Raw genomic sequence first — 24,311 nt, forward strand, 5'->3', positions numbered from 1 at the left:
CACTGGTGGTCTTAACTGTCAGTACAACTCCTGTTGTGATACCAGACAATGGAAGAGTTCTGAACTCATCTGACTGCATCTTAAAAGCCTCTGCCAGAAGCTCTTTACCCCTGTGCCCTCAAGTTACACAGCTACATCACCTTGGCCGCCGGTCCTTCACTTCCGCAAAGATCGCACTCCAGCGCTGGTTTAAACCTGCCAGCTTGTCTCTCAAGAAGCTTCCATCTGTGGGGGAGAGTTTCTGTAAAATCTCATCCCCGGTTCTGTTTAGGGCTGCAAAACTGGGCTGGTGGCTGCTGATGCCCTCTTCGAGTTCCTGTAACAGAGTACAACTCAAGATGAACTCCACTACTAAATGGAACTATGCAACAGACGCACAAAGGTCCTGTGGCACCAGATAAAGTGTTAGAGAAACAAAGTCTGGGAAGAACATTTTTTGTTCATGAAAAGGGCATTTTAAAACACTTTACATACACCTCAATGAACACACTAAATGAAACCTATTTCGAACTCTAACCCATTCTCATGAATACCATCAGGCAAAATACAATGGAAGAAGAGAGCCTAATAACTCAAATAACAGCTGTTTATGCTGAAACCTAAGCATCAATTATGTCTGAGTAAAGTGGATTGTTTCTCTTCTTCCAAATATGTGCTTGAAAGGATTTCTAAATACATGTATATGGGGGCGCCTGGGTGGCTCAGTGGGTTAAGCCGCTGCCTTCGGCTCAGATCATGATCTCGGGGTCCTGGGATCGAGTCCCGCATCGGGCTCTCTGCTCGGCAGGGAGCCTGCTTCCCTATCGCTCTCTCTGCCTGCCTCTCTGTCTACTTGTGATTTCTCTCTGTCAAATAAATAAATAAAATCTTAAAAATAAATAAATAAATAAATAAATACATGTATATGTACACACCCCCCACATACCCTATGTCCCACCATATGTAAGTAAACCTCAATGTGTATTTAACTGAGATACTGTTTCATGACTCTGTAAATTTTTAAGTAAAAAACTAAAAAGGGACATTTTAAAGTCAAATTTAAGTACTTATCTATAACTTTAAAAATAAAATTTATAAAAATTAACTGCTCATGAAAAAAATAAAAGAATTTTCTAACTCCTTGTGAGGTTTCTACATAAAGTATATTTTAAAAACTTAATAAAAAATACTTTTAACAATGGTAAATTGACATTTTGCTTGCTTTTGATCATTTTTTTTAGATTTTTAATTTATTTATTTGACAGAGATCACAAGTAGGCAGAGAGGCAGGCAGACGGGGGGGGGGGAGAAGGCTCCCCAATGAGCAGAAAGCCCGATGTGGGGCTCTATCCCAGGACCCTGGGATCATGACCTGAGCTGAAGGCAGAGGCTTTAACCCACTGAGCCACCCAGGCGCCCCTTGACCATTATTTTTAATGACCCAATATCAACAGAACTGATTTAGCTATTGTGTTATAATTCCCAAAACCGAATTAGACTCACCTGACACAGCTCAAGAATAATTTACTTAGAGGAGAATTATCAATTATACAAAGAAAAGTAAGATGCCTAGTGTTTAAGTACAGGAAACAGGCGAGGTCTGCAAATATCCTTCTGTCCTTGAAAAAAATCTTGCATACAAAATTTAACAAATGTTATTCCAAACATAAAATCTTAAAAATAAACATTTTTTTACATTAACCACTGAAGAGCATGTTTAATGTAAATTTCTAAAGTCCTGAATAAAGACTCTAAATACTAGTGTTTCTTTAACTTCTGAACTTGAAAAGTAGAACTGGAACAAAAATTACAGGTTATCCATGTATTCCTAAAAGGTAACATATTTACCCCTTACTTTCAAAATTGGTCCTCAATGATGCACACCAAAGAAATATGGCACCTCTTGAGAGACCCCTATCCTCTTTTGAAAACACTCACCTGCTGGTGCATCCTGGCTTTCTCCAAGTCCAGGCCACCATCAGGAGCAAAGGTTTCAGCCAGTAACTCTTCAGCCTCTGTTATCCACTGTGTGAGGTCATTAAGGTCACAATGGAACTGTCTCCACTCTTCCATAGCCCTATCAAAATGACTAGAGGACAAGAAAAAAATAGGTTTCCAAAATTTCCAGGACCATCTAGAAGCAATTTTTCTAAAAAGGAAATTCAAATCTCATTTAAATGAAAAGCCCCAAAACAAATGCATTCACAGCTCACTGCTCTGTAAGACCAGTTTTCATAGATTACAGTTCATGATTCCTCTTAGAGAAACAGGCACCATAGCAAGAGCAATCCCACCCCTCTCTGTCTTAACATGCATGCACACATACGCAAACACACTAGGCAGGTTTTTACCTGAAGAGATAGCCTGCCCCAGCTTGGAAAATCAAGATTGATTACCTGCAGCCATGTTAACCTACCCAACTTTAAACACTTAACATGGTAAATATATAAAATGTGATTAATTACCCTATTTCCTCAGGGGGGAGGTGTTTTACTTCCAGAATACTTAATTCCCAGCTAGAACAAAACCCAAAAGGCCAAAATACTTCAAAATCCCCTTGCACTCCATTATCTCTGTGTTATGGACTTCATTGTGCCCCCTAAAATTCATATGTTGAAGCCCTAGTCCCCCGTGACTATATTTGGGGAAAGGAGGCCTTTAAAGAGCTAATTAAGGTTAAACGAGGTCATAAGAGTGGGGTCCTAATCCCATAAGACTGGTGTCCTAATAGGAAGAGAAACAGATATCAGAGATTGACATCTCTTTCTCTCTGCAATAGTATAGAAGAAAGGCCACAGTGTTTAAGGACACAGGGCGAAGGTGACCATCTGCAAGCCAGGAAGAGAGGCCTCTTTAGAAAGTAACCCTGCCTGGGGCATCTGGGTGGCTCACTAAGTTAAGCGTCATGATCTCAGGATCCTGGAATCAAGCCCCACTTCAGGTTCCCTGCTCAGCGTGGAGTCTGCTTCTCCCTCTGCCTCCTCTCCACTGCTCATGCTCTGTCTCTCTTTCAAGTAAATAAATAAAAACTTTAAAGACAAACAAACAAACAAACCCTGCCAGCACCTTGACCATGGACTTCCAGCCTCCAGAACTAAGAGAAATCCATTTGTTGTTTAAGCCACGGCATCCGTGGTATCTTATGTTGGCAGCCCTAGCTGGCTAACATGCTGTGTGGTGGCCAGTCTGGAGTGTCCCCTCTATCTGGACACAGCACAGCATGGAAGCATTAGCCAATGAGACAAAGGGCTATCAAGACTTTTATTTAAACCTAACTCCTTTAGAAATGAGATAATGTCAAACTCCACTGCTTGCCACATTTGGAACACATTAACTAAGTATACAATGAAAAATCATTTTTGGATTTGGATCCTAACAAACATCATTGTGCTTTTTTTTTTTAAGAGTAGCAGTGCTAGAAGAGTGTTAGATGATATCCCTGAGATTTTAACCATTTTAATAAAATTTTTACTTTGCATGATAAAAAGATAATATTCTTTTCAAAAAATAATAAAATAGTGCCTGGCATCACTAACTCCTAAAAACGTTTCTATTTCCTTCTTCCATGAAAATCATTTTGAAAATTCAGTTAATTTTTGTTGCATACCCACAGGGAAGCAACATTCTCTTGGGCACAACAAAAACAAGAGCACTTCCAACAAAACACTAAGAGAAGATATAGAGCCATCTTCATTACCTTTCATAAAATTATGAATTTTATGAAATAATGAAGTTACCTTTCATTAAAATTATGCTATCACTAAATCACTAAAGAAACATAAATTCTAATTTTTCAGATGTTACGATAGAAAATGTTGCTAAAAAGTCTGCCTAAAAGGTCTGAAGACCTAGAGACTATAAACATTATATTTAGTAAAGATGAGTATCATTGTAACAGAGCATAAATTTCAAATAAATCTAAGCAGCATAGCTATGGATTAAATAGGAAAGATTTTTTTTTTAAAGGAGGGAGGGAGGTGCATGCTCAGGTAGGACTCACAAAGCCATCACCCCCTCTCTAACCCTGCCAGCTCACCTGTGAGGCAGTACAGTAGTGCATAGGACTGTGGTCTTCCAGAGAGTCAGACTCGAAGTCCCAGCCTTACTGCATTCTAGCTTTAGATCTGTACTATAAACATATGAGTTTGCCGCCTCTACTATTTCAAGATGGCCTCACCATCTTGCCCACAAACTTACCGCACCATCAATGGACCCTGTTTCTGGCAATGGTACCACCACCTACATAGATCCTCAAGCCAAAGACTTGGGGCCCATTTTTTATTCCTCCTCCTTCCTTACTCCAACATCCCATGAATCAAATTTTACTGACTCAACTCTTTAATTCTCAGATTTTCCTTTGGCCTCCACTTCCACAGCCACTGTCCTAACCAAATTATCATCATGCAACCAGCACAAACGGGTCCTCCCAGCTCTCAGTCTCGTCCTCTACCAGTGTATTCTACAATCAGCAAACTGCCATTCCCTTGTTAAAATACTGTAATGCCTCCCTGTACTTAGGCATGGATTTTTCTTATAAATACTGCAAATATATTTCCTCTCCCTTATTATTTCTTAGTAAAATTTTGTTTTCTTTAGCTTATTTTATTATATGAATACCATCTATCATACATAGAACACATGAAGTATATGTTAATAAATTATATTATCATTAAGGCTCTAGTCAGCAGTAAGCATTAATAGTTAAATTTGGGGGGAGCCAAAAGTTATACACAGACTTTTAACTACATTGCGGGGCAGGGGGCTAATGATCCTATCTCCATGTTGTTCGAGGGTCAGCTCTACTTGATATACAAGGTCCTTCTAATATAGCCTCTTCAGACATTTCTGGTTTCATCTTTCTGCCCTGAGTTCTAACTCTGATGGACTATTTCCATTTCATCAACTGCACTATACTCTCTCTCTTATCTATGACTTTATGCATTCCCTCTATTCCTTCACCTGGGTAACCTCCAAGAAGATTCCCAAATCCTTCAAGGTGCCTAGCATGGTCTTCTGTATTGTCTCCATCAAAGCACTGTGTACTATATAGTAAATTCCTGTCTATATTTTTCTACTATACATACTTGGACCCTGAGAGACAGACTACTATATCTACTTAGTACACCTGCCTTATAATCCTTTATAACTACTTACTCGTAACTGTACATGTCTTGAATTAGTCAGCATTCAATAAATATTGGTCAAACAGATGGTGCATGGACAGATGGATAGACAAGTATATACAGAGGTAGGTGGATGGGCGAAGTCTTAAAATTGAATTTTGAACATTTTTAAATAATGGGAAAAGGATAACTGATGAAATTAAGAAGGAAAACTACTCTTTGTAGAAGATGGAATTCTGAGTAAGAATCAGAAACTGGGAAGGAGAAGAAAACAAAGAAAATTTTAATAAAGATTTTGTGAAATTAAAGAAATTTTTTTGAGCAATATAGAAAAGTATAAGAAATTAGGCCACTGGGAAAACAAAGTTAAAAAGCTTCCAAGTTCAAGATGCGAGGTCTGAACTTTGTGCAGTGAAAGCCACCAAAGGAAGTACAGAAGATCAATACCTGAGAAGACATTCTTAGGAGAGAAGATACATAAGGATCTAAGGATCCAAGATGAGAAGGAAGAAATAACTGGCTCAAAGAAAGGGAAGAAATTTGTCCAGGAAAAGGGGGCTCCATTATTTATCTAAGATGGTTGCAAAATTACTTGTTTGGAAAAATATGAAAACTAACACCATGCACCAGTGTAAACTAGGCATAAGGGAATTTTCAAAGAAAGTTGATCTGCTATATTTTCATGGTATTTATCATACTTTTACTATTGGCCAACGAAGTTTGAAAAGTTGGGTTTTTTTCCCCATAGATTAATCTTCTCTTTTTTTGTTTCAACTTTTTATTTAAATTCCAGTTAGTCAACATATAGTGTAATTAGTCATTGAGAGAAAGACAAATACCCTATGACTTCACTTTTATATGTGGAATTTAAGAAACAAAAGAGATGAACATAGGGAAAAGGAAAAAGAGAGAGAGAGGCAAACCATAAAACAGACTCTTAACTATAGAGAACAGAGGGGAGGTGTGGGAATAGACTAAATGGGTGATGGGCATTAAAGAGGACACTGGCTGTGATGAGCACTGGTATTGTATGTAAGTGATGAATCACTAAATTCTACTCCTGAAAAAGTTTTAAAAGTTTTATAAGCCAAATGGCACAAGGACCTGGTACAGACAAATGGACCTGGTGGTCACCCTCATGTGATTATAAGTGATAATAGAAACCATGAAAGTGCAGGATGCTTGCCATCGCCTGATGTTTTATGAAAAAAAAAAAAAGAATACAAAAAAGTGCTCACTACTTGTGAAAGGTGGATAAACATGGATGGAGAAAAATAAAGATTATAATAGGTTACCAAAGTTGGGAAAGAAAAACAAAAATTAAGAATAAGAACATAATGCAACCAAATGTTGGGATAAAACAAACAAGACAACACTCTAGCAAATGCAATCAAGTTAACAAAGGAAACAAAATAATGAAAGCTATGACAAATAAATTTCTAACATAAGAAAATACAGTTAAATATAGTTTGGTGTTTAAATTTTTGAAAATTCCCATGTTACCTTTATAAAAGGTAAAATTTTTATAATCAAGAAAACAGCAGAACTTCTGCCATCAGCACTACTAATCAACAATGTTCTTAAAGTTCTACCACATTAGCCAATGCAAATACACAAATCAAAAGATTTTTAAAAAGAGAAAAAGTTATCATTACATACAGTTGATGTCAATATACTACCAAGGTCAGAAAAATCAATTTTATACCATACACATGCATCACATAGACTACAGAAGAAAACTACCACACGCCAACTCTACAGTAACAAACAAGAAAAGCACAAAACTACAAGAGGAGCAGGGATCTGCAAGAAATTTTCCCAGGGACAAAAGTGCTGACAGGTGCCATTTTTCTCACCTTTGCCCAGCATAGATAGCCAAATGTTTCTGAGAGCCAATTATGATACTCTTCATCCATTTACCTGGCTAGCTAGCACCACATGTTCCATCCTGGCATTCCTCTGCAGACCCGCCCCACCCAACCATCTCACCTGGGCAGGCATCCCTCCAAAGTGACTCCTGACCTGGGGGTAGAGGGGATAACCCCATATACCAAAGTGCCCATACTTAGTGCCCACTGCTGCTGGGCCTCTCAGCTGGCTGTGCAGAAAGCAAGTCCTGGCCTTCCTTGCACCTGCAGCTGCAGCCATTGCAGCAGCTAACTGCAGACATCCAGACTAAGTGCTGGCCCCATCTACTGACAAACCCAAGGTGGTAGAGCCAGGTCTCTTATTGGCCAGAGGAGCAAACCCTGCCCAGTGGGCCCACAGCAGGTAAAGCAGGTCGCTGTAGCTAGCTGGGCTAAGGGCCAGCCTGACCCACCAGTGTACCACAGTAATCATGGCTCAGCCACAACAGGAGGGCACATGCAATAGTGCAGGACTGCCTTATAGGAAACCACACAAATCCACTACTTTCAAGACCAAGAGATATAAGTGACCTACCTAATACACGAAACAAACACAGAGAGTCAGACAAAATGAGGAAACAGAGGAATATCTCCTAAATGAAAGAACAAGGCAGAATCATGGGCGGGGCGGGGGGGGGGGGGGGTGGAAAGGGCAAATAAAACAGATAAGCAATAGCCCTGATAAAGAGAACAAAGTAATAGTCATAAAGATACTCACCAGACTTGAGAGAAGAATATTTGAACTCAGTGAGAACTTCAACAAAAAGATAGAAAATATAAAAAATAACCAGCCAGGGTTAATGAATATAATAACTAAAATGAAAAATATACTGGAAGGAATCAATAAATTAGAGGATACAAAAGAATGGCTCAGGAATCTGGAAGCCAGGGCAATGGAAAGCAACCAAACTGAACAACAAGAAAAATAATAACAAAAATGAGAATAGATTAGGGGGACTCTAAAACATCATCCACTGTAATAATATTCACATTAAAGAGATCCCAAAATGAGAAGATAAAGAGAAGGGAGTAGAAAATTATTTGAAGAAATAATAGCTGAAAACATTCTTAATATTGGGAAGGAAACAGACACCAAGGTCTGGGAAGCACAGAGTCCCAAAAGGAAGTCCAGACCAAGACAAAGAATAATTAAAATGGCAAAAACTAAAGATAAAGAGGGAATCTTAAAAGCAGCAAGAAAAAACAAGCCATTATGTAAAAGGGAAATCCCACAAGGATATCAGCTGATTTTTCCACAGAAACTCTGCAGGTCAGAAAACAGCATGGTATATTCTAAGTGCTGAAAGGAAGAAACCTACAATCAATACTCTACCTGGCAAAGTCATTCAGAATTGAAGGAGAGACAGAGTTTCCCAGAAAAACAAAAGTTAAAGGAGTTCATCACCATTCGTCAAGTGCAAAGAAAAGGTCACAACCAGAAAAGTAAGAAAACCATGAAAAAAAAAATTTTTCCCCACTGGTAAAAGCAAACATATAGTCGAGACTTAAGTGTGAGACCTGAAATTTTTCACTGGTAAAAGCAAATAAATAGTCAAGACTTAAATGTGAGTCCTGAAACCATAAAACTACCCAAAGAAACACAGGCAGTAATCTCTTGGACACTGGGCATAAATATCCATATTTATGGATATGTCTCCTCAGGTAAGGCAGGAAAAAAACACCTAAAATAGACCACTGGAACCACACCAAAATAAAAAGCTTTTGCACAGTGAAAAAAATCATCAACAAAACAAAAAAGCAACCTACTGAATGGGAGAAAACATCTGCAAATGATTTATCCATCAAGGATTATTACCCAAAATATATAAAGAATTTATACAACTCAATCCAAAAAACCAAATAATCCCATTAAAAAGGAGAGAACCTGAATAGACATTCTTACAAAGAAGATATCCAGACGGCCAAAAGACACATGAAAAGTTGTTCAACATCACTAACCGTGAGGGAAATGCATATCAAAACCACATGAGATATCATCTCATACCAGTCAGAATGTCTAGTATCAAAACAAGCATTGGAAAGAATGGAAGAGACGTGAACCCTCATGCCCTGTTGGTGGGAATGTAAATTGGGGCAGTTACTATGGAAAACAGTATGGAGACTCCACCAAATTTAGAGACAGAAATAATATATGATCCAGGGATTCCACTACTGGATATTTACCCAAATGAAATGAAAACACTAATTTAAAAAGATATATGCACCCCTATGTTTTGTTGCAGCATGATTTAAAATAGTCAAGGCATGGAAATAACCTATATGACCATCAGTAGATGAATAAAGATGATGTGATACACACACACACACACAAAATAGAATTTTACTCAACCACAAAAAAGAATGAGATCTTGACATTTGCAACAACACAGATGAATTGAGAGGGCACTATGTTAAGTGAAATAAGTCAGACAGAGGAAAGATAAACATTATATGATTTCACTTATATGCAGAATCTAAAACACAAAACAGGGAAGCCTGGGTGGTCGGTCGGTTAGGTGTCCGCCTTCACCTCAGGTCATGATCCCAGAGTCCTGGGATTGAGTCCTGTGTTGGGTTCCCTGCTCAGCTGGGGGTCTGCCCCTCCCCGGGCTCTTTGTCTCTCTCTTGCTCACTCTCTCAAATAAATAAAATCTTTTTAAAAAGTTACTATGTTTTAACAAATTAGTCATCATCTAATGATCAAGTCTAACTAGGCAGAACTATGCATAAAGATATAAGTAAAAAATGTTGTCTAAATGTACAGGGATGATTTTAAAAATCCATATAAGGGAATATACCCAAAGACCATTAAAAATGATCTATTCAAGAACTATATACTCACTTGAAATGCAGCTAAAACAAAGAACAAGAACGTACTGCTCAGTTTTCGTATGTATGTCTCTTATGTATGTATGTCTGTTTTCCAATACATTTTTCTGGTAACTTTCCTTTTACATCATACTTTACGATGGACTATTTCACACCTTACTTGCCTTTCCACCACATACACAGCTACTGGCAAAAATCTTACCTGTTCTTATTTCTACTTACTAATAGGTCCGGTCAAAAACTTTAGACAGAAAATTATAAGAAAAAGGGTTTAGGGTTATACATGGATTCAAATTATCTGTAGCTATCCCTGTTCTTCACTTGCATTAATCATTAAGCATGTGGAGAAAGTGAGCATTAATGAAAATCTTTTTTAAGTTTTTTAAAGAAAATGAACACTATTTAGATCCTAAAGATTAAATCTTACCTGTTCTTATTTCTACTTACTAATAGGTCCGGTCAAAAACTTTAGACAGAAAATTATAAGAAAAAGGGTTTAGGGTTATACATGGATTCAAATTATCTGTAGCTATCCCTGTTCTTCACTTGCATTAATCATTAAGCATGTGGAGAAAGTGAGCATTAATGAAAATCTTTTTTAAGTTTTTTAAAGAAAATGAACACTATTTAGATCCTAAAGATTACAGGTGCTTCCTTTAATTATTAAGATATTATGTTGCAAAAGATCATCTATATGTGATGCAATTCCTCTTTCTTTAAGGAACCACACTCATCACAATTTATTAAATAAGGCCTAGGACAAGGACGTGAAATTTATTCTCATTAATCTTAGTGTACATATGACCTTCCTTATGGACCATGAACTTATAGGCCTTTTTTTTTTAAGATTTTATTTATTCATTTGACAGACAGAGATCACAAGTAGGCAGAGAGGCAGGCAGAGAGAGAGGAAGGGAAGCAGGCTCCCTGCTGAGCAGAGAGCCTACTCAGGGCTTGATCCCAGGACCACGAGATCATGACCTGAGCTGAAGGTAGAGGCTTTAACCCACTGAGCCGCCCAGGCGCCCCAGGCCTTTTTAACAAAAGTAAGTATTAATTTAATTTACACATACCCCTTACGATCATTGTACATTCTGTTAATTCTGTCCCATTTTGCATTCAGCTGAGTTAGTGTATCCCGGATCTGAATGGCTTCGGGTCCAGAAGCTTCAAGGATAACATCTGGCTGTTTTTCATGAATAACTGCAATCTGCTCCCCGAGTTTGTCCAGTTGATCTTTGATATTCTACAAATGTAGTATCACACATTAACAAAATCCAGCGAAGAGATAAGAAGAATGAAATCACAGAAAACCAAAAATTTATCTTGCATAACATTTATTTTAAATACAATGAGATATAATAATTGTTGCTCATCAAAATTGAAAACTTTAAAAAAGAATAATACCCTGTACTGGCCAAAGTGTGAGAAATGCTACCTAATACCCTAACGGCAGAAAAGGAAATCCTCACAGTTGCTCAAAGCAGTATTTGTAGAGGACATAAAAAAAGCCTCAAGAGTATTCTGTAAAAGTAATAAAGTGAAGTTGGAATGATTCACATTTTCAAATATGTAGTAATGCTAACTTAAATGACAGAAATGAGCTAGCAAACATCAAATCTATAGTGATTTATTGCAAATTTATACATAAGTGTAAATTATATGAAAAACCCTTGATAGTATTTAATAGTCTTGTGAGTAACTACAAACCTCCAGATCTCTACTAATGTATAAGCAACACGCTACTCCGTATCTCAAACACTGGCCCATCTTAACTTGTTATAGATGACAACATAAATGCTGATATTTTACATCAAACTCACAATCAAGTTTATAAGAAAGGAACATGGACCATGCATGTGTTTGATTAAAGAAGTTTTTGATGTTGCCAAGAATGAACAACTGTGCAAACTTAAAAATCCATGCCTACTCTTAAAAAATTTAAAATTTGATGATATTTCCTTGGTGAAATGAGCAAGGTTTATTATTTGTATCCATTATTAATTCCTTAGTACAAATTTTAAAAATTATAGGCCATCTACAAAGGCACAAGGACAGATTCCTTGCTTTATTCTGCATTAACAGTAGCTACTCAAGGGCACCTGGGTGGCTCAGTGGGTTAAGCCTCTGCCTTCCGCTTAGGTCATGATCCCAGGGTCCTGGAATGGAGCCCCATGGGGGGTTCTCTGCTCAGCAGGGGGCCTGCTTCCCTCTCTCTCTCTCTCTGCCTGCCTCTCTGCCTGCTTGTGATCTCTATCAGATAAATAAATAAAATATTTAAAAAAAAAAAAAAAACCAGCAGCTACTCAAATGAGGTGCCTGGAGATTTACCTTCAGAGAGTCTTCCTGAAAAGAGAAGTCTTCATAGGCAGCAGTGCTTAGCTCGGGAGCACTGAGTGATAATTCAGCATCATCCATGGAAAGTAAAACTTTGTTAATCTCAACTAGATAATCTGTGGGGAGAGGTGGCGATTGAATTCCAGGAGCAAGCTGACCTGTTCTCCTTTGGTGATTAGGGGCTGCCTGTAAAAACAATACCAATAAGACACATCTCTTAAAATAGATCCACAATGAACAGCAGCAAATAGGAAAAAAATACAATACCATTTGGTGGAGAAATTCAGTACCATCAAAGGGAAAAAAAAAACAAGTTTTATGTTTTTATATTTTTGCCTGTATTGCTATAGAAACCCTTGACAATCTCTACACTGATTTTCTTTTGCAGCCTGCAGTTAAACAGTATAAATAAGTTAAAGCTTGACAGGGTTTTCTTTAAGAAGTGTGCCACCTAAACTCATTTAGCAAACAAGAAAATGTAACAACCCCTTCCTGAACTGTTGGGGGAATGAGAATATGCCATGAATCATAAAGTTCTGTAGGAAATAAAAAATTTTAATATCATTTTACTCTGTAAAATGTCATGATTAGATTAACTCTGCTGGGCTTCAGTTACAGTTTATTAAATGTGCCATCTATTACTTGCAAATAGCAAAGTGCATCTTCTCATGAATTAAGGTAGCTTCCATGATGCTTTCACTGTTTTCTCTATTAAATTTCTAAAAAAGGATAGTCCTCTGAGAAGTCAAAGATGGCAGTGAATAAATACATGTTCAATGAGGTAGCGTCCTGAAAATGGCTATGGTTACAATTCCTAAATGAAACCGAGACTCAAGACTAAAACCAGTGAGTCAACAACATAGTGTTGAATCTAGACATCTGCATTTATGTGTCTCCTAGAATGCGATGAAACATGTTCACCTATTGCTGGATAGTATAGCAGGAGAGAAGCAAGCCAAAGATTTCCTGATTTTATCCACGTGATTATTTATACAATATTTATACAATTTTTATATAAATAATATATAAATACAATTATTTATACAATAATAATTTTATTATCCTGATGCCATGCCTTCAAATTTTAGTCAGAAAGCATTTCTGGATACTTACCTATATGTCCAAGAAGGTAAGTTATATTTTTAAAGGAAATATAAAAGAAACGGAAAGGTCTACAGGTATTGTAGATAGGAAGTTCCAAATTTAAAAAAAAAAAAAAAGAAAGAAAGAAAGAAAAGATCACATTCATGAAAGACCATCTTTCTCTATTCAGACTGTAAAGATAACCTAGGATTTCCTGAGCCTTCATAGTCTTGCAGAAGCAGCAAAGCAGTTCAAAATTTAAACATGTGCTTTCTTTATTCCAAAAATAGATTTTATCCTAAGAGAGTGATCAATCAAAATGTACTAGGAGAAGGAAAAAAAGAAAAAAAAAAAGTCCTCGAGATCCGACCCAGACTTTACTTCTGGCTAACTTTATTTTTAAAGAATTCCGCTAGGACAAAGAGATGCAAATATCCACAAGCTAATGCTAACATTCGATACTGTTACATGATGTTGCTCTAGTCATATACAACCTAAGTTCCAGATAAATGGATTAAAAAGTTAATTTTATCTGAACACTTAATTAAAACTTCCTGTTCTGTTTTTATCAAACCATAAGGAAAAACCAGAACTAAATAGAACTGAATATTCATCATCTCTGTGGAAAATAAGAACTTTTCAGATCCTAAGTAGGCTGGAAACATACACACACACACACACATACACAAATACAGCCATGTAGGGCTAAACAAAATTTTAAATATTTTTATGTTAAAGATAAAATAATTTGAAGATGAAAATCAACAATACTTAAGAGCAAATATGACAGGAGACCAATATCTTTATTTTATAAAGAGCTTACACATATTTTAAAAAGAGCAAACATACCCTCATAAACAAATGGGAAAAGGTCATTAAACACACATTTTGAGTAAGAAAATGAGTCCTAAAAACTGGTGGTTCTCAATCCTGACGGAACATCAGAATTACTTAGAATGTTTGCTTGTTTGTGTAAAGAGTGTTCACAGATAAGCCCAACCTAAGAGATTTTGATTTAACTGGTTTGTAGGTTAGATTTTTTTTTTTTAAGTTCCCCAAGAGATTCTAATGTTCATAGATAAGAAACAGTTTTAAAAAACTGCAAGTCTGAAGAAGCATATGGGCTAAGGACAAAATAAGGACAAAAACTTTTTAAGCATTTTAAGAACATTTTAATTACACTAACTAATGCTAGTGAACCCAAAATGAATTGTGCCTGTTGTAGTGTATATTAGTACTCTTACAAAACAAATTTATGCACTTGTTAAATGTCCAAGAATCATTTCCATTTTGGACCAGTAATGATTTATGATTTGGGACCCAAAGATAAAAGTTCTAGGAAAGTAAGATACTTTCAAAAGTAATAATGAGGCAAAGAACTATAATATCATCTGAAAAAAATCTTAGGAGTAAAAATGGAGCCAAGTCTTAAAAGATAACACATTTTTCAGGTAAAATGAGATAAAACCCATACCAAGGAGTTAAAAATAAAATTAGCAAGATCCCAAAGGTGTAAAGGCACCGGTGTGTTTGGGAAAATGTACAGAAAACCAGCAGAACTGTACGCCTGGTTAAGAGCCAGTGAATCGAAGTGGCAGCTGGAGGCCAGACAGAAGCCTGAGTGTATCATTATAGTGATGAACCTTGCACTTAAAGCTTTTTCTATATTTTGCAATATTTTCCTGCACACTTTCTTAGATAAAGGAATGTCATGACCAGCCATAACTTTGAGGGGAATAATTTTGAGAACTAAATAAAGGATGGGCTAGCATTAAGAAAGACTGGACATTTAAAAAAAAAAAAAAACCAGCTGAGGACACATTACACTGACTAACAGGAGCAAATCTTAAGTGTGAATTACAGAAAGGATAGTAGACTAAGAGAAATTCCATCCTTTCCCCAGGGTCATAAGGCAAGTAACTGGTAGAGCTGTGTCTAACTTTAGGTTCAGATGTGTCATGCTTCCATACATAAGACATGGTTTTAATACCTACTTGATGTGGTGTAAGGAACAAGAAATGGTTGAGAAGATTTTGAGGTTTCTACTTTGAGAATAGGTAGTTTTTAAGGAAATAAACAAAGATAGGGAATAAATTAAGAAACATGGATTGGAAGGGGAAGGGAGAGGACGAGTTTAGCTTGGGACATGCCATGAGGCTGCAGTACATACAGATAGAGACATCTAGCAGGCAGCAAGCTCAGAGAGTAGAATCTTCCACTAGAGTCAACGTCATCAACTAAAAATGGTTCTTAGAAGGATTACCTAAGAAAAGACTTGGAGAGAGCACCAGCACACTTAGAGTGCAGTTGAGATGATGGCCATTGAAAAGGGAGCTGGTAGCGAATCTTTTTCTAGAACACAAATCATAATTTATCAATTCACGAATTTAGTAATTTGTAAACTAAAATTTTTTGAGGTGATTAAGACCTCCACATATGAAACACAGAACTGAAGGAGGAAGTCACTTCTAAAAAGAACAGATGTCTTTTAGACTTAAGACATTATTAGAAGTCCAAAAGAGATCCCAATAATAAGATTTTGTTTCTATTTCCTTTGAGTCCTGTCCCATCTGAAAATATAAATGCTATTTAGTAGTGCATACCAAAAAGGATAAAGAGATACTATGCCATCTGTTTTTTAAGGTATCCATGAATGCAACATCAAATATCTGAATGGCAAGAGCTAAATAAGTTATTTAAGGAAAACAGAGTCTCTCCCAAGATAGTACCTTAGTTTTGTTGTATCTTGTGCGCAAAAGTAGTAACTGCAAACGGATCTTTTCTTTTTTATTATCCTCCATAGGTTGATGTAACATTTGTTCACCTCTTTGTAGAACTTCCTCAATCTGGGCTCTCTCCTCATCCACCTGAAGTTTAATAGGAAAAATAGCTTACTCAAAAGAAAAATGCATATAGCATCACTTACTTACCAGTTCCCAAGCAAAACTAACCTACAAAGTATGAGATCAGTCAAGATCTATTCACCTGAATGATAAGTAACAAAAATTCATTTTTTTAAGTATTTCACATCTGAAGTTAAAATATCTCATAAAGAATGTTAGTTTAGAGGAAGTTAGAGAACACTGAAACACTACCTTTAGTCAAAAAGTGTGTCTGTTTTTTTAAGCATTATGTAAATCACTTGGCAAATCTTATAATGACACTCAGCAGAAAATCACGTATGGGTCTATTCTTTGGCATGACTTGGCAGACTCTTTCAGTAAACATCACCGATGTAGAAATATAATTAACAGAACAGAACAGTAAGAACACCATGGTTTTTGAAAATCTCCTTGAACCAACCTTTTCATCTTCATCACTGAATTCCAAGTGTTTTTCCACAACTTTTAACATATTCTCTATGTCACTTTCTAATTTTTCCAGGTCAGAGAAAAGTACATCAACGCCAAATGCTTCAGTGGTGACCAGACATGGGTAGGACAATGGTTCCTGGCCAATTAGCAACTGCAGAAGGAAAAGTGTTCTTTGAAAAGATAGTCTTTTTTTTTTTCTTTTTAAAAGATTTTTATTTATTCATTTGACAGGGGGTGGAGGGGCAGGGAGGGAGAGACCAAGCATAAGCAGGGGGAATGGCAGGCAGGGAAGAAGCAGGCTCCCTGCTCAGTAAGGAGCCTGATGTGGAGCTTGATCCCAGGACATGGGATCATGACCTGAGCCTAAGGCAGCTGCTTAACCAACTGAGCCACCCAGTTGCCCCTGAAAAAATACATTCTTAACCAGACCTGCCATCATTAATCAGGGGGATGGCATGTCAAGAGAGGAGCTAGCATTTATTTGAATTGACTTTAATTTCATTCATTCATAGAGCAATGATTTTATCTAGTTGGGCTTCTCTGAGTTACCCCTTCTTTCTAAACTCCAGCCAGAGATGTGAGCTAGTGAGCAAATAACTGAGGCCCCCTGCAGTGCTGTAGGAGGATTCTGAGATCACGTATGAGCACAGCAGGAAACAGGGCCAAGATCCAAAAGCCATCCCTGCCAGGACCACGGAAAGAAGAAAGGCCACCACCAAGTACAGGTACATCCCAGAGAATGTCTCCTGTAGAATCCCCTTTGGATTTTGATACCCAAAATCTGAAAAAGTACATCTTTCTCAATGCAGTATTTTCAGACAATATCATTATAGAAAAACTTCGTATTTATATAACTAAACTCAATGTAACAACTTTAATAAAACTAATACACAGGAAAATAAGGTGTTGGCGGGGTGTGGGGAAATGAGCACTCTCTGATTATGGAAGTAAAAATTGGCACAAACTTTTTGTAGGACTCTTTGGAAAATCTATTTAATGGTATTTATATGCACAACTGCTACAACAATTTCAAGGAATTCAAAGAATTGACCCTAAAGGGCACACTAACAAATGAGCAAAAAGACATGCATAAAAGAATTCTGACAATTCGATATTTATAAAAGGACACTAAAAGTGGAAAACTGACTTAACAAAGGTGTAATAGATCATATAATATAACACCCCATAGCTATTGAAAACCATGTCAAAGGAGAACAAACGAAACAATATAAAAATTTTAATATTTTAATATCACAGGATATGAGTAAGAGTAGACATGCATGCCAAAATGTTAACAGAAGTTATTTATGGGGACAATAATAATTTTGCTTCTTTGTACTCCCTCTCACTCTTCCCTATGTCTTATGCCTTACTCTTTTAAACCAGGAAAATGCTCCTATATACCTTTTAAAAAATACAAATGAACTTGGGTCAGAGAGTAGGGAAATAAGGCCAAAGCTAAGAAAGACAAAAGTTAAAGCAAGTTCTTTGTTTTCCTTAAGTTGTAAATAATCTAAGTATATTTGTGAGCTAACAAAGATAGTTTGGTCTAATATGTCAGCTATTTCAAACTAAAGTTGACTTAGATAATGTTTACCTCTTGCAAAAAAGAGGGTCCTTCCTCTTAATTTCCACACACAACTCTCAGGAGGTAGAATTAACCAAATACCCAAAACCCATGGCCCAGCTGGGATCCTGAAAACCTCATAATCCTGTCAGAATGAACACCTAGTTTGAATGACCCCCAAAGTCAACTATGCTGCTTTGTTTTTTGCCTAGCAAACCACTGAAATGTTCCCATCTTTTCAATTTCACATTTACTGAGCACTTGCCACACTCCAGGCCCTGAGAACACTACAGTAAAATGCCTCCTTTCCTGCCCCTCAGGAAACAAGGGAAAAAGGAAAGAGAATTAGTACGATAGACACAGAGAGAAACATTATCATATGGAAGCATAAGGAAAGGCTTTTTTAAGGAAAACTCTTATTTATTATCCTCTTATTTAAATTTATAAAGCGCTCTTTCAAATTTATAACAGCAGATAGTAGCTTTTCTGCATTAGGTCTAAATTGTGAAATTTCTCGTAACTTTTAGTTGCAACCAAATAAAAAACCAGTTCACAAGCATGTAGTATGCACAAATTTATAAAGTATGACTATAAAATAATGGATTTAATATTCATGCCTAGCTTGAGAATGAGTCTTAATTTTTTTTTAAGATTTATATATTTATTTATTTATTGGGGTGGGAGGTTGTGGAAGGGTAGGGGCAGAGAGGGAAGAGGGAGAGAGAAACATAAGCAGCCTGTGCTGGGTGGAGAGCCCAAAGTGGGGTTCAATCTCACAACCCCAAAATCAAGATCTGAGCAGAAACCAGGAGTCAGTCACTTAACAACTGAGCTCCCCCACCAGGCTCCCGGGCCCTTTTTGTATTTATTTATTTGAGAGAGAAATAACGTGAGAGCAGGCATGGTAGGAAGGGGCAGCGGAAGTCTTATTTTATAGCCAATTTTAACTTCTGATTGAGACTCTGAACGCTTCTCTCAAATGGTTTCTTCAATACTATTTCCTTCATAAGCAAAATCACAAATAAATCAGGACTGATGCTCCATTCAAAGAAAAAGTGATTAAAATCACCTTAATTCAAAATTCTTTGATGTATTTACCATACAATCACCTATCACTGAGATACATGCCCACAGGAAAAGTAGTCTTGTATTAAAATATAATTACTCACTTTGGCACTCTTGATATGTTGAGACACCTTTTCAAAGTTTCTATTCAGTTCAGCTAATTTTGGTTCGACAAGTTCCCTGCTTGAACCTCCACGCGCATTCATCAAAACAACGGCTTGATCCCGGACATTTTCAACTTGGAGGTTGGCATCATCTAGCTCAGATATTAAACGCTAATTGCGAGAAACACAAAATTATCATATAAGAAAAATCAAAACCAAACATGGGGTATGATGCTAACTCAGAATTAAAGGTAGTTTAAGTGCATTTCATGAATCCCTGGAAAAGATTTTAGAGTAATCAGTTTAATGAAGAGCTATTCCTGCAGGACTCAGATGAGACCTCAGTTTCTCCCACCAAAATAAAAACTAATCTACTGTGAGGGAAGAATGAAGGCAGAAGGAACCTGGGGCACTAGAAAAAAGACACCAAAACCCTCCACTCCCACAAACATTACTGATGCTCTATGCTTGGTACCTGCACAATTTCTTCCCGTTTACTAGCTGGTTTTTTTTCAATCTCATCTAACAGAGCTTCAGCTTGATAAAGCCATGTACTTATGTGAGCAACGTTTCCGTCAAATATTTCCAACTGGTTCTGATGATTCTAGAAAAGAATTAACGAAACGATGATGCAATCACGTGCAATATTTAAGACAATAATCGTCGATGACATTTAAAAGACCTGTGAAAAGGCAAATGTATGCTGAGTTTCAAGATAGCTTTCCATCTTTCTGCAAAGCTCTTTCCCAGTGAATAAATCTCATTCCTAAAAATGCATGGTTATGTACTTTTTAAATTTATTTGATTTAGACCGCAATACAGTAAAAAGTTAAAGGAGGATAAGAGGTGTAATTTTCTTTTACAGTTTCATTTTGCAAGTAAGTAATTTCATTTACCCTCCTTGATCATATTTTTTAAAAACTCACGTAAAAAGCAGTAATATAAAAGAACGATTACAATATGGGTTGAGTAAGAGTCTGCCTGCTCAGTGGACTGAGCGACTGGCAGGTCTGCTGCTTGTCAGCTAGTGCCAGCAGCACTTAGAAGTACAGCCGGCACAGTCCTCACGGACATTTCCTGAAGCAGGACAGAAAATGTGATTGAGAGAATAAATGTGAAAACCAGAAGAAAACGGTTAAACCAAATCAAACAAAGCAAAATAGCTGAGATGAAGGCAAGAATTTAGGACTTGATCAAAAAGAGTAGGGAAGCCTTTGGATGAAATTAACAACTTCTAAGAACTTTATTTTATAGGATAAAGGAAACTAGGAAAAAACCTTACAAGTAATTATATGACAAGAAAACAAATTATTAATCCATAATATGGAAAATAGTTAAAAAAAAAAGAAAATGAGAACTCATAAATGAGAAAAGTTTGGCAAGTGATCTAGGTTCTAAGAAAGAAAAACAAGACCTGATGACCACCAGACTTATTTCATGTTACTATTCTAAGGGCGCCTGGGTCAGCCAGTTAAGTGTCTGCTGGTGGGTGGCTCAGGTCATGATCACAGGGTTCTTGGAGGGAGCCCCAGCTCTGGCTTCCTGCTCAGTGTGGAGTCTGCCTCTCACGTTCTCCCTGCCCCTCTGCCTCATTCATGTTCTCTCCTTTCTCTCTCAAATAAATAAAATCTTTTTAAAAAGTGTTCTAATAGGACTATAAAAGTATTATTTGAAAGGAGAATTTGGAAGGTACAGACTGAAGAATACGGAAGTAAAAGGTGTGAGACTGTAGAATACAGTTAGTTACAGTAAAAATGAATATATAAAATATTTAATGAACATATTCTACGAACCAAGAATTTCATTTTCTTTATTTAACATTGAACAACTTTGTGAGATATGTTCTTTGATTCTGATTTTATAGACAGAGAAGTTAAGATGTAACAATATTAAAGTAATTTACCCAAGTTTTCAGGTAATAAGCTGCAAATGAACTCTGGATAAAAAGCTGACAGAGCAGGGGAGGAGTCAAGATGGCGGAGAAGAAGCAGGCTGAGACTACATCAGGTAGCAGGAGATCAGCTAGATAGCTTATCTAAAGATTGCAAACACCTACAAATCCAACGGGAGACCGAAGATAAGAAGAACAACACTTCTAGAAACAGAAAATCAACCACATTCTGAAAGGTAGGACTAGCGGAGAAGTGAATCCAAAGCGATGAGAACATAGACCGCTGGGGGAGGGGCCAGCTCCCAGCAAGCAGCAGAGCAACGGAATACAAAATCAGGACTTTTAAAAGTCTGTTCTGCTGAGGGACATCGCTCCAGAGGCTAAACCGGGGTGAAGCCCACACGGGGTCAGCGTGGCCTCAGGTCCCACAGGGTCACAGAAGGATTGGGGGTGTCTGAGTGTCAGAGAGCTTGCAGGTATTAGAATAGGGAAGCTGGCTAGAGAGACAGAGCCAACAGTGAGCTCTCAGCTCGGGGTTACCTTGAACTGGTCGCAGGCTTGGTGAGCTCGGAGCGCGGCCGGAGGCCAGGGAGATGGGAGTGATTGGGCGCTGTTCTCTGAGGGCGCACTGAGGAGTGGGACCCCGACCTCTCGGCTCCTCTGGGCCAGAGACTGGGAGGCCGCCATTTTCATTCCCCTCCTCCAGAACTCTACGGAAAGCAAACCTGAGCTGATTACTCAGCCCGGCCCCTGGTAAGGGCGGTGCAATTCTGCCTGGGGCAAAGACACTTGAGAATCACTACAACAGGCCCCTCCCCCAGAAGATCCACAAGAAGTCCAGCCAGGACCAAGATCACCTACCAAGAAGCACAGGTTCAATACCAAGGAGAGCAGCGGAATTCCAGAGGAGGAGAAAGAAAAGCACGGAACTCAAGGCTTTCTCCCCGTGATTCTTTAGTCTTGCAGTTAATTTAATTTTTTTTTCAATTTTTTTCTTCTTCTGCTAAATTTTTTTTAACTTTTACCCTTTTCTTTTTTAACGTTTTTAAACTAATTTATCTAATATATTTTTTCTTTTTTATATTTTTTTGGTTATTCGTTTTCTTTTTTTTTTTTTTAAGATTTTATTTATTTGAGAGAGAGAGACAGTGAGAGAGAGCATGAGCGAGGAGAAGGTCAGAGAGAGAAGCAGACTCCCCATGGAGCTGGGAGCCTGATGTGGGACTCGATCCCGGGACTCCAGGATCACGCCCTGAGCCGGAGGCATTCGTCCAACCAACTGCGCCACCCAGGCGTCCCATTCGTTTTCTTTTTTTTAATTTTTTTTTTTCTGAATTCTTTTTATCCCGCCCCCCCCCCAATGATTTGGGATCTCTTCTGATTAGGCTAAAGTATATTTTCCTGGGGTCTTCGCCACCCTTTTAGCATTTTTCTTGCTCCTTCATATACTCTTATCTGGACAAAATGACAAGGTGGAAAAATTGACCACAAAAAAAAAAGAACAAGAAGCCGTACCGAAGGCTAGGGACCTAATCAATACAGACATTGGTAATATGTCAGATTTAGAGTTCAGAATGATGATTCTCAAGGTTCTAGCCAGGCTCAAAAAAGGCATGGAAGATACTAGAGAAACCCTCTCGGAAGATATAAAAGTGCTTTCTGGAGAAATAAAAGAACTAAAATCTAACCAAGTTAAAATAAAAAAAGCTATTAATGAGGTGCAATCAAAATAGGAGGCTCTCACTGCTAGGATAAATGAGGCAGAAGAAAGAATTAGCGATATAGAAGACCAAATGACAGAAAATAAAGAAGCTGAGCAAAAGAGAGACAACAGCGACTGGACCACGAGGGGAGAATTTGAGAGATAAGTGACACCATAAGACGAAACAACATTAGAATAATTAGGATTCCAGAAGAAGCAGAAAGAGAGAGGGGAACAGAAGGTATATTGGAGAGAATTATTGGAGAGAATTTCCCTAATATGGCAAAGGGAACAAGCATCAAAATCCAGGAGGTGCAGAGAACCCCCCTCAAAATCAACAAGAATATGTCCACACCCCGTCACCTAATAGTAAAATTTACAAGTCTTAGTGACAAAGAGAAAATCCTGAAAGCAGCCCGGGAAAAGAAGTCGATAACATACAATGGTAAAAATATCAGATTGGCAGCAGACTTATCCACAGAGACCTGGCAGGCCAGAAAGAGCTGGCATGATATATTCAGAGCACTAAACGAGAAAAACATGCAGCCAGGAATACTATATCCAGCTAGGCTATCATTGAAAATAGAAGGAGAGATAAAAAGCTTCCAGGACAAACAAAAACTGAAAGAATTTGCAAACACCAAAGCAGCTCTACAGGAAATATTGAAAGGGGTCCTCTAAGCAAAGAGAGAGCCTAAAAGTAGTAGATCAGAAAGGAACAGAGATAATATACAGTAATAGTCACCTTACAGGCAATACAATGGCACTAAATTCATATCTCTCAATAGTTACCCTGAATGTTAATGGGCTAAAAGCCCCAATCAAAAGACACAGGGTATCATAATGGATAAAAAAAACAAAACCCATCTATATGTTGCCTTTAAGAAACTCATTTCAGACCTGAAGACACCTCCAGATTTCAAGTGAGGAGGTAGAAAACAATGTATCATGCTAATGGACATCAGAAGAAAGCAGAGGTGGCAATCCTTACATCAGATCAATTAGATTTTAAGCCAAAGACCATAATAAAAGATGAGGAAGGACACTATATCATTCTCAAAGGATCTGTCCAACAAGAATATCTAACAAGTTTAAATATCTATGCCCCTAACGTGGGAGCAGTCAACTATATAAACCAATTAATAACGAAAAAAAAGAAACACATCAACAGGGGCGCCTGGGTGGCTCAGTGGGTTAAGCCGCTGCCTTCGGCTCAGGTCATGATCTCAGGGTCCTGGGATCGAGTCCCGCATTGGGCTCTCTGCTCAGCAGGGAGCCTGCTTCCCTCTCTCTCTCTCTGCCTGCCTCTCCGTCTACTTGTGATTTCTCTCTGTCAAATAAATAAATAAAATCTTAAAAAAAAAAAAAAAAAGAAACACATCAACAGTAATAAAATAATAGTAGGAGACA

The 24,311-nt window shown here is 37.6% G+C and overlaps 1 protein-coding gene across 7 annotated transcripts in view; it reads right to left on the minus strand.

The window, feature by feature from the left end:
- Positions 1 to 24,311, minus strand: part of UTRN (utrophin) — a 510,470-nt gene that overhangs the window by 273,595 nt on the left and 212,564 nt on the right. For all 7 annotated transcript variants that reach the window (XM_044247155.1, XM_044247163.1, XM_044247172.1 and 4 more), the window contains 8 exons: positions 19,784 to 19,912; positions 19,309 to 19,479; positions 16,562 to 16,723; positions 15,988 to 16,125; positions 12,170 to 12,361; positions 10,912 to 11,084; positions 1,918 to 2,068; positions 141 to 316 (listed from right to left, as the gene is read on the minus strand). In XM_044247155.1, the coding sequence (XP_044103090.1) occupies positions 141 to 316; positions 1,918 to 2,068; positions 10,912 to 11,084; positions 12,170 to 12,361; positions 15,988 to 16,125; positions 16,562 to 16,723; positions 19,309 to 19,479; positions 19,784 to 19,912 (1,292 nt within the window). The remainder of the gene's footprint in view (positions 1 to 140; positions 317 to 1,917; positions 2,069 to 10,911; positions 11,085 to 12,169; positions 12,362 to 15,987; positions 16,126 to 16,561; positions 16,724 to 19,308; positions 19,480 to 19,783; positions 19,913 to 24,311) is intronic.

This window comes from Neovison vison, chromosome 1, assembly GCF_020171115.1.
Source record: "Neovison vison isolate M4711 chromosome 1, ASM_NN_V1, whole genome shotgun sequence".
In the NCBI taxonomy this organism is placed as follows: domain Eukaryota; kingdom Metazoa; phylum Chordata; class Mammalia; order Carnivora; family Mustelidae; genus Neogale; species Neogale vison.